The 12,015-nt window shown below is 33.1% G+C and overlaps 1 protein-coding gene across 1 annotated transcript in view; it reads right to left on the bottom strand.

Annotated features, from left to right (window-relative positions):
* lmbrd1 (LMBR1 domain containing 1) overlaps nt 1–3,071 on the bottom strand; it is a 221,227-nt gene extending 218,156 nt beyond the window's left edge. Inside the window, exon 1 of the mRNA XM_056471443.1 lies at nt 2,984–3,071. Coding sequence (XP_056327418.1) covers nt 2,984–3,052 — 69 coding nt within the window. The 5' untranslated portion in view covers nt 3,053–3,071. The remainder of the gene's footprint in view (nt 1–2,983) is intronic.
* Nucleotides 3,072–12,015: the final 8,944 nt, after the last annotated feature.

Genomic DNA, 12,015 nt, shown 5'->3' with positions numbered 1-12,015 from the left:
CAAACATGAATTTTTATGTGTGAAGTTCTAAGTTCTGTTTGTTAAAACCAAAAGCTTTTACAGTAATATTTTTGTAGAAATGGAAAGCAATAGACATTTGACTCCTCCCTTTTTTGCTGATCTGAAAAATGTCCAATCCTTTACTCAAAAACCGTAGTGTGATCTGAACCATGAGATTTGTGATCCATTACTTCACCTGTAATTTGTATCTATACTGTTTGAAAAAAAAAAAAAGTCATATTATAACCCAGGTCATATTTCTTCAAGGTAAATGACCTATGATGCTCGTAGTCTTATGGAAAACAAATTTATTTTTAAAAAAAAAGGGCTTAGTGTGTCACACCAGACTGAAAATACTTCTTTCTTTTTCATAAATAAAAAAAATATATTTTTTAAATAATCTGAAAGATTCCATTCATATGGATTAGGACTGCACAAATATAATGTTTCAGCATCAATATCACAATGTAAACATTCGCAATAGTCAACGTGAGCATACGCAATGTTGAGTCTGGATTATAATTTATAATTTCGCATATACTTTTTGAGGCCTGTGACTGTGTGAGGGTTATAAAAGCAATCAGGCCTAAACAGTTTTTAACTTTGTCAAATTAATAACGATAAATTCTATTGAATCCTTTATAAAGTGACTATGCAGTATTATTTTACATGTGATTATTCAATTACAGTATACCTGAATACTCCTCGAAAAACAATAAAATGTTTATATAATTTGTATCGTTTTTCACGAATTTATCTATGCTTGTAAATTGTTTCTTATATGTTATGTATATGCACTGCCCTATCTGAATTATCCAGAATAAAAAAAAATATTACAGTGTTAGATTTTTTATCTCTTTAGGCATGTTTTGTGTTTTGGGTAAATTAACTTCAATAAAAGGACAGAAATCACTCAGATTTTAATCAAAATATATTTATATTTTCTTATATATAGCACGAGTACATCAGTAGGATTTTTTTAATGTTTTAAACTGAGCTTCTCCTGCTCACCAAGGCTGTATTTATTTCATCGAAAATACAATACAAATTGTAAAATTGTGAAATGTGATTGCACTATAAAATAACTGTTCAAAAGTAGTTTATGATTTAATTTAATCGATTATTCCAGTGATTTTAAGAATGAATTTCAGCTTCATTACTTCAGTCTTCAGAGTCGCACGGTCCTTTAGAAATCCTTCTATTATTAATTATTATTATTATTATTATTGTTGTTGTTACTATTATTAATGGTAACAGTAATAAAAGCAATAATGACTGGAGTAATCATTTCATTTGAAACTATATACAATAAGAAAGCAATTATTTAAAATTTTTACAAATATTTAACTATTTATTTTACATTTAATAAATGCTGTCCTGATGAAAAGAATTTAAAAAAACATGAAAAAACTGACCCTAAACGTTTGACCAGAAGTGTATGTTATGAAAATATTCAAGAGGCCTGATGTTTGTGATTATTTTTTTTAATTATAGATAAAAAAATGTAACATTGTTTATTGTCTCTAAAAGCAATGTGCATTATATAACAGCCTGCCTTCTCTTAGCTTACTTTAAAAGCCATACAAGTTTACAATGCTATTTAAAAACCCTAAAATGTGATTCTATACTCTTAGAAAAAAAAGAAAAGACTTGCCTATAGATTTAGAAGTCTCTGAAAAGCATTGCATCTCATTAAAAGAAACACTAATAGAGTCTAACTTTCAGAAGGAACTTGTTTCTGAGTGAAAGGTCATATTCTAAACACATCCTCTATAAGCTCTCAGGATGCCGCTAAAATGAGCTTGTGATTACGGGATGCTGTTTTCAGACCAGGATCAATTAAGAGCCCTATGCGTATTAGATTCTGCCTGAATTGTTGGTCCGATAATGACCCAACGCTCTGCATTTAAATCAGGATGCAAGGAACAAATTATAGAATGGGAAATACTGCTCTCTTTACACTTGTTAAACTCCAGCAGGTTGCATTTTAATTAGAAAATTACAGCTCAGGTGCGACTTCAATTAAACACCGAAAACCAATGCAGAATAAAAACAATTGTGAGACGTGTCATTTGTGAGCCACTATATGGAAAGTTGTTTTAATGTTTTAAATGATGACAATTATTAAAAATATAATATGATATAATTCTTTGTTAGCCACTAATAATCACCAAACAAACTACCAAACAAAGAATTGTAGACTTCATCATAAAATTAGGCAACGATGGTTTCATTTTCGCACACTCAGACTTTCTTCCTAGTAATATAGATTTCAGAAAATACATTTTTGCAAATTCTACATAGGGAAATCGAAATCATATTAGCAGCCAATAACTATAAACCTTGTTTACAGTCAACATTGTTTACAGTCATTGAACAATACTAATGAATTCACAACAAATATTCAAAGTAGCATAGTAAACAATATAGGGACCATGTCACAAGTTGTCACTGAACGAATGTGTGAATATAAAACTATGTTTTATATTGTGTACTTTACCTCAGTGAATTAAAGTGTTTGTATATTTTGGAGGGAAGCAACATACATATTCAATATACACATTCATAGGGTGACAATAGAATAGGGGAATGTATTTTCAAATCTTTACAAATAATACCAAGAAGCAAAAAACTCTCACTAGATACTATCATAAAAGCAACATGTAACGTTAGTTATTAATATAAATTACGTAATACATACGTTTTACACCACTAGCAATCTCACGAGTAACATTACATTGAAATTAGAGGGTCTATTTATTTGTTTATAGGAGTTGCTTTTATTGAAATGTTTTTGTGTAACAGTTTTACTTTAAAGTTAATTATTTAACTGTAACGTTAAACAGGATTATGGCATGACGTGCTTAACCATAATAGATCTATATCGATCTACGGTGCCTGGCAGAATATATGCAAAAATTAACACGTCTAATGATGTAATACTAGTAAATACACGTTATGATGAATAATTTTTGCATCTTACCAGTAAAACGACTGTGAAAATCGACCATCCGAGCACAGATTCAGAAAGTAACGCTACAGGCATCGCCATGACTGCTTCACTTCCTGCAACACAGCTGACGCGCTCTCCATGTGACAGGCACGTCACAGGCACGCAGGTCTGGGTCAAACACCAAACAAACCTCAAGACTTTTTTCCAACAAGGTCAAAGAAGTGTCCTTTAAATTAGTTAACAATTTTTTCCCTATTAAACAATTTCTGAAAAAGTTTAATTTTAATATTGATGTAAAATGTTCATTTTGTCAATTTCATATTGAAACTGTTTTCATTTATTTTGGAATTGTAATTATGCTGTACAATTTTGGAAACATATTGGCTCATTTATTAATGATAATATACAACAAGATGTTTCTGTTACTTTTAAATAAATATTTTTTGGTTATTGTGAATCTGCCTCTACTAAAAGAAATGCTTGTTTTGTTATAAATTTTAATTATTTTCTTGATAAATTTCATATCCACAAATGTAAATGTACTAATACCAAACCATATTTTCCTTTTTTTTTCTTATTTTCTTTGTTTGTTTGGTTTTTTTGCAAGAAGTTAGTCATTATTAACATTTCATTTCATTATCTGAAAATAAGAAAGTTGAATAAAGAAGGTCGCTGGTTCGAGCCTCGGCTGGGTCAGTTGGCGTTTCTGTGTGGAGTTTGTAAGTTCTCCCTGTTTTCGCGTGGGTTTCCTCTGAGTGCCCTGGTTTCCCACCACAGTCCAACGACACGCGGTACAGGTGAATTGGGTAGGCTAAATTGTACATAGTGTATGAGTGTGAATGAATGTGTATGGATGTTTCCCGGTGATGGGTTGCAGCTGGATTCGCATCCGCTGTGTAAACCATATGCTGGATAAGTTGGCGGTTCATTCCGCTGTGGCAACCCCAGATTACAGTTTTTCTGAAACAGGAATTACTTTCTCAACACTATAAGGGTTGTTTTGTAAAACAGTCTTACAGTTCAGCACAACACTATAGCTTACTTACAAAAACTCATATATTTCCAAAAACACATGTGTCAAAACTAAATTTCCTTCTCATTTAATGTATGATATCATACGTTCATATAATTATTAATCACCTATTTCTAAATGGTCTGTCTCTAAAAGTGAGGGGGACTTATCCCCCCCGTCCCCCGTCCCCCCCCCCCCCCCCCCCCCCCCCCCCCCCCCCGGTTGCTTCGCCCCTGCCTTAGTTAGAGAAAGTCAAGATACATCAGGGAGAAATTTACCAATTCTACACAGATTTAGAAAAAAGGTCTAATGAAAATGTTTAGAAAAATGCATTTAGATCATATTAGAAACTGGCAACGCGGAGGCGCAGTAGGTAGTGCTGTTGCCTCACAGCAAGAAGGTCGCTGAACAGAAATGTTAATGTCAAAGCTAACATATTTATGTAAATTTTAGCTGTTTATGATCTACTTTTTATTTCACTTTATTTTCAGCAATATTGAAATATTGAACATTTAGATGTACAGTAAAAAGTAGTGAATAACAAAAATATATAAATATGTAGGGCAAAGCTAATCATGTATTTGACACTGTAGATGAGAATTACACTGTTTGAAAAATTATTTTATAAAATATTATATTTATTTAATTGTTTATTTATTTTACTAATATATGCAACCATTGATACCACTAATATAAAGAATTATTATTATTATTATTATAATACCCACGTGAACGCAGGGAGAACATGCATACTCCACACAAAAATGCCAACTGACCCGGCTGAGGTTCGAACCAGCGACCTTCTTGCTATGAGGCGACAGCACTACCTACTGCGCCACTGCGTCGCTCAATCATAATAAATAAATAAATAAATAAATAAATAAATAAATAAATAAATAAATAAATAAATAAATAAATAAATAAATAAATAAATAAATAAATAAATAAATAAATAAATAAATATGTAATAGTTCCATAAATAAATTTATTTGTTTATTTTTTTTTCGGCTTAGTCCCTTTATTAATCAGGGGTCGCCACAGCGGAATGAACTGCCAACTTATCCAGTATATGTTTTACGCAGCGGATGCCTTTCCAGCTGCAACCCAGCACTGGGAAACCCATACACTCACATACACTACGGCCAATTTAGCTTACCCAATTCACCTATAGCACATGTCTTTTGGACTGTGGGGGAAACAGGAGCACCAGGAGGAAACCCACGCCAACACAGGGAAAACGAGCAAACTCCACACAGAACTGCCAACTGACCTAGCAGAGGCGCGAACCAGCGACCTTCTCGCTGTGAGGCAACAATGCTAACCACTGCGCCACCGCACCGCCTAATATAATAAATATAACATATATAAATAATAAACAGAATTTCAACCACTCAGGCTGCAAGTTGTGCTTTGAACTGAAAGACATTTAAGAAATAAGAAAGCACAAGAACAATAGAGAATGTTTTCTTTTCTTTTCTTTTTGTTAAAAAATGACCATCTGTCTTGATTCTTGCCTCATGAGACAGAAAATAGCTTTCCAGATTTAAAGTTTAATCTTTTGAAATCCCTTAGCCCTTCTGCTGGGACACTGTGCGAATGTTTTGACTGGAACTATTCATCCACGGTCTTCTTATATTTAATCTCGCCCAAGTGTCTCTGTAATAATTCATGATACTTGCTAAATTTTAATTTCCCCTTTCTTTCTTTGAGATCCTCCATGCATTTAAGATTCGGGGTGATAACTAGTGAACTAAACTGTAATGCCTATAGCCTATATCCTCTTCAAGTATACTCGCCTGCCAACTTTTGACTGAGTGACACATTGAGAGCCATTAAGTCGTAATGTAATCAAGACTATTTCCGTCTCTTACACCTCAGACCAATTATCTAATATTACCGGCCTCTGTTTAATGCCAGCTTTTTGAACCTCTGAGTTCAATTAGTAGCACATAAATGATTGGCAGAGAGAGCTTTTTCAGAGGTCATTCGCAGGTCAACATTGATTGGAAGCAGGACTCCACTTCTGTATGCTATAAATGCACAACAAAGGAGAAATACATAATCATTGTCATACATCTGGATTTGAAACACATCACGCAAAAACAGTGTATGTGTAAACATGCACACGGTGATCTATGATAGCATGATTTTCCTATAATCAGTGTAGGGACAACACAGCTTTACAGTGAGTGAATAATGAATGTGTCCTTACTGTAGATTAAGAGAAGAATAATAAATCATGCTAGAGTTTATTCTAAATAAAGTACAGGCATCGTTTCTGCAGACATACACACAGTTAAGTTTCTTGTGTGGGCTTTCTATTCCACTGGCTTCAGTTCATCATTTAGTATTTTTAACCCTTTAATATGGATAGAATATGTGTCATGTAAATAGAAGAGATAAGTAAAAGAAGAAATACGTTTAAGGGATAGACGAATGATGTATGTGGTAATGGGGTGGGAAAATAATAAGCTTGTGCTCATCCCGCTCCATTTTTGACCATGTTGAAATGTATTTTTTGTTAAATATATTTTATGTATGATATTTCTGTTTGAAAATAAATGAATCAAATCAAATCAAATCAAATCAAATACATGTAAATGTAAATCAAATCAAATCAAGCTACCCCAACTCCTGATGTTGCTATCGTTAACACACTTAATCCATTTTTCTTTCAACACATTTGTGTATCATTTCTGTTGGGCTATGGTAAAAGTATACTGGAATTAATACATAAACTATAAAAAAAATCAGATAATATGAAGTGTTGGACCAAGTTATTTAAAACAATAATCAAAATAAATCATTTTTGAACACTAAATCATCTTTATTTTTTGAAGTATGCCGTAAAATATTTTAGATTCTTGTTTAACATGTTTTCTTGTTTTTCTTTTTACAATAAAGCCAATGTCAAGTGTAGGAGTGCAACAGGATTAAGTTTGTTTGATTTTCTTATAAACCAACAATGCTATGTGTGTGTGTAAACCATCATTTAAAACGATCATTCTTTAAATGACTTTAACAGTGATTATTTAAAACAGTAAAAATATGGTCAACTATTTGGTAAAGCAGGCAGTTTAAGGGTTAATGTATACAGCTATGGGGAAAATAGGATTTGTTATAAGGATTTATTATTTTATTGTGAGAAAATTTTAACATTTCAAATAAAAGATATTTTGTCAATAGTTTTTTTTTTCTTATTGAAAATAACAATTGGTCAATCAGTTTTGGGGTAATGCATTACAAGTAATGCAAGTTACGTAATAATATTACTTAAGTAACGAGTAAAGTAGCACATTACTTTATGAAATTAAGTAATAATATTTGAGTTACTTTTAAAAAAAAATGCAACTCAAGTTACATCTTAGATGAATTAATCCGTTTTTAAAAAATAGTTTGCTAAATTAAAATTTGTGTAATCATGTTGAATCACACTCAATAAGAGAATGAGCTCCCCACGTTCTAAGTTTTAAAAAAAAATTTTTACGTTTAATGAAGGTGTAGATTATACAGTGTGTCGTTAATTGCAGAGCTCCTCTATTTAAAAAAAGAAAGAAAAATACCCTCCAAGTTCTGAAAGAGATCAAGCCTCAGGCAGGTATGAAAATGTAACGAAAAAGTAATGTACACATTACCACCTACCTAAGCAACTCGTAAATTTTTTGAGGAGTAACTCAGTATTGTAATGGATTAACATATGTTTTATGCAGCGGATGCCCTTCCAGCAGCAATCCACTGTTGGGAAACACCCATACACTCTCACATTCACACACGCACTCATACACTACGGCCAATTTAATTCATCCAATTCACCTATACTGCATGTCTTTGGACTGTAGAAGAAACCGGAGCACCTGGAGAAAACCCACGCGAACACGGGGAGAACATGCAAACTCCATACAGAAACGCCAACTTGCGCTGTCAGGAATCGAATCAGCAAACTTCTTGCTGAGAGGCGACAGTGCTAACCACTGAGCTTCCCTGTACTATATTGTGTTGTCTAAAAATGAATATAAACATGTCTAAAAACATTGCTTCTTTATTTTTTGTTATTTTATGCAATATTTTTTTGAAAATTAATAAATTTTTATTGAGAATTGGAAGAAATGTCATCATAATCACTGAATAAAACAAAAAATTTACAAAAAAATTTAGTCAAATGTCTGCTTTCAAAAATGTCAGATTGTGCATGCTAACCTTGTGGGGACATTTGACATTTTCACACATACACACACACACACACACACACACTTTCGCATTCTAACATCGGATGAATAGCTTATAACCGGCAATCTTAGATTTTCCCTTTGGCTGTGAAATCAGAAACTGTCTAGCTCAGCCATTATATTCATTCAGATTCATCAAACATAATCTGCTTTCTGTCGCTATTTCTAATTAATTTTTTTATCTCTTTAAATGCCTTGGCTGTACATCAGGAGAATGAATCCGTTTCAATTTAATGAGGATAATTAGCAGTGTAAAAGGTGTAAATGAATAACCTTCTCAGTAATCCACACGAGGAGCCATGTAAACAAAAAAAGTGACTGCACCATAAATGGAAAGGTGGGCTTTTACTGAACTTCACAGGGGTGGTAAATGTATAACGCATGCAACATTTAGCCTATGTATGTTTTGTTGTGTAAAAACTTAATACGTTTTAACAATGTTTTATTTTAGTTTTTAGTCAGTAGTGACACCAAGCGAATTTTTAAACGATGTTTAAACAGGTTATCTAAAAAACACCTTTTTGTTTTTTTATTGGTTTGACAAAATAAATAGCCCCTCCCACAATTAAAGCCATTGGTTAAGGTAAAGTAGCATAGGCTACAAAAATATCGATCAGTATCACCAGGGTATGAATTACAGGGAGATTTGGGGGGATTGACCCCCCTAATTAAGGGGGTCAAAACAAAATGTATGAGGGTGGGGTGGGGTGTGTGTGTGTGTGTGTGTGGGGGGGGGGGGGGGGGGGGGGGGGGGTTCTTTAATACTGAGAAATATTTCACTCTGATCTGTATATTAAATAATATTGTTAATAATTAAAATATCAGATAATATAAATATACATTTGACCACCCTTATAACAGTTCAAACTATTGTTAATGCATAATTAACCAATAACCAATCAGTCTATTTGAGAAAAAAAGTATAAAAGCGGCAGATCTACAGCACCAATAGACATTGTATTCACAAGACTTAGTTTTCTTGTAAAATAGGTGTTTGTATCTACATTTAGCCTGAAAATAAAATGAAATTAGACAAATGGTTTGCAGTTTAACCTACAGTAACATCTAAAAAATAGCTAATCGGAGGATACTGTAGGTCTAACCAAAACAGTTGACCCCCCTGATCGTCATTGTATAATTTGCACACTGGGTAGCATTATGTAAACAACAGTGTATAGGCTACAAATTTAATATGTATTGCTTAACTAGTGTTATCGTTTAAGTTGGAAAAATTATTATGTGAGATTAAGCCGTTAAAAATGATTCAATGAATAGTTTGGATACGTCTAATAAATGGAATTAGGAACATTTACATTCAACATTTTATATCATCACATAACAGGTTACAACTTCAATCCCATTCTTTTGTGCGCTCATGAGAGTAAAGTGTCCATCAGATGCACTATTCAGAATCTTGGTGAAAACCTTAAGTCATCGAGTTCTTCTATTGTTGTCGAATACTTTAAATTTTGATATACTAACTGTCTCACCTACTGTTTTTCACATTTAAAACAAAAAAAAACAAAAAAAAAACAGAAACCTGTTATTTCAGATGTAGCATGTGATATGGCCTTAGGAAGGAAGCTCATATGCTAAATTCAGAAAAGTGTTCAGGTAATATGAAAAGGGCCAAAAATAAAAAAGTATAACATACCTGACGCAGAGATTCACAGCACAGCAGACTGTAAAATTGCTGTATATCCTAACAGAAAAACCACATGGTTAAACGTCACATCAGCTTCACATGTTAAAATCACATCTGGTACACAAAATAAAGATGCTGAAACTGTTTTGTGTGGGGAAAAAGAGTTATTACATGAAAATTCCACACAGAAATGTTCCATAAACCACACATTTTGAGCATTTTGTGTGGTTTTATTTGTGAAGCTCATACGATACTCGTGTTTTTTTTTCTGTAAGGGTATTTGAGCCTAAAGTACTGAAGGTATTTTGGGATGTAGCCTATATATACAAATATCAGACACTAGCCCCTTTCACACATCCAGTCTTTATAGTAAATTGCCATAAATTATGTTCAGAGATCATGTGTGAACAGCACCTTTTAGAAAAACATGGCAAATTCATTCTGGCGATTTACCAATATGAGAAGCTGTAACATTACCAGTAAATAGCAGTAATATGCTCTATGTGAAAGCAGGACTAAATGACAGGTATGAACATTTGAACATAATAATGTACTTTAAGAGGTTACAGAATTTACCAGGTGTGGTGTGATTGGTGCTTTACCAGTAAATAGAAGGAATGTCAGTAATTATGCAAACAGCGCATTTTTGTATTAAACGTTAAAGCTGTTTGGAATTGTTTTACAGCAATCTACTGATATTCCTGTATGTTTATGTAAGCTATGTGTCATCTCTCCATAAAAATTCCATAAAAAGTCTAAGCCTGGTAAATGTATAAATGTGTAGTGATCACCAGCGATGTAGTCCTTGTGGGTTGCTGGAGAACACTCCCTGTCATTCACCCGAACTACAAATACCATCATATCCTGCAGTCACACATCAGTTTCAAGTCAACACTGATTACACACACAGCTGTTTCCTCGTCTAGCCTTGTTGTATTTTGACCCTTTGTTTGTTGTATTGTGTTTTTGTTCTGTAATACAATGTATTAATTGTTTGCTATTCTTTATACATTCACCTTTTTCTTCGTTTACGCCTTAGATCATCTACATATTATTGTCTGCTTCTGTATTGAACCTTGGCGTCCGCTGTTGAATAGCGGGGGAGGGGGAGGGGTGGATAAATGTAAGAGGTCTTTATGTAACCTGTCATGACATAATTAAATTGCATGCTGTTAAAACTGATAATTCAAAAATATTTTGGGTTAGTATTAGTTGTAGAATTCTCAGTTGTATGTGTTTATATTATGGACTTCTCATAGTCTTTACATGAACACTTCGTACATTGTAACTACCCATTACATACATTTACTGTAAAATAAAGCACTTTTTTTTCCTTTTCCAAACAAACCCCTCACTAATTTTAATATAGAAAAAAATGTCACATAGTCGTCCTGTCACACAGCCAATAATGTCCCTTGCATTGCTTGTTCCTGTGAATGTTGTTTTTGCTGCTCAGATATCTGGACTTTATATAAACATGGCATCACTTTACACACTTTGGCACATTCAAACAGTTGCTATAGTGATTAAAGGCCACTGCAAAGTGATCATGCAGGAGAGCAAGTGGCCACAGGATAATCACCGATATCTGATCCTGACCATGAGACTCTGGACCTCATGCAAACTGTGCTGCAAGAAAATGACACACAACACTGACTGTTTATTGTAAACTCAAGATACTCATTTATGCCTTTGGCACACTTCAATTGCATCAAGAGTACGCCATAATCTGTGTGAATTACAACCCCATATCAGAAAAAGATGGGACAGTATGGAAAATGCAAATTAAAAAGAAGTTTTTACAATCTTATTTGCTCAAATAATAAAAGAAAATGGTCATGATGGTGTTATCGAGATTTTCAGTAAAGGAAAAAAAATTGTGTGAGACTGATAATGGCAGAGAAGGAGAGAATAACGTCAAATTTACTGTCCTGTCGCATAGACGCTGCATTAGAAATGCCTCGCACAAGTGGTAATTCGTTTTTTTGTAATTTGTAGCAAAGATGACATTATACACAAATAAATACATATAAATGTTCATTTAAAAAAAATCTAAATAATAAAAACTTTCAAGGATTTAACATCACAGACTTGTGAAAGGGTACATATAAACACAAAATATTCCATGTTTTGTCATGTCAACTTAATTTCATTTGTAAATAAACATCCTTTTCTGTCA

This window comes from Danio aesculapii, chromosome 13 (genome assembly GCF_903798145.1).
Source record: "Danio aesculapii chromosome 13, fDanAes4.1, whole genome shotgun sequence".
Lineage (NCBI taxonomy): Eukaryota > Metazoa > Chordata > Actinopteri > Cypriniformes > Danionidae > Danio > Danio aesculapii.
Note: the sequence above shows the minus strand (reverse complement) of the source record. Positions and strands in the feature narration are given on the sequence as shown.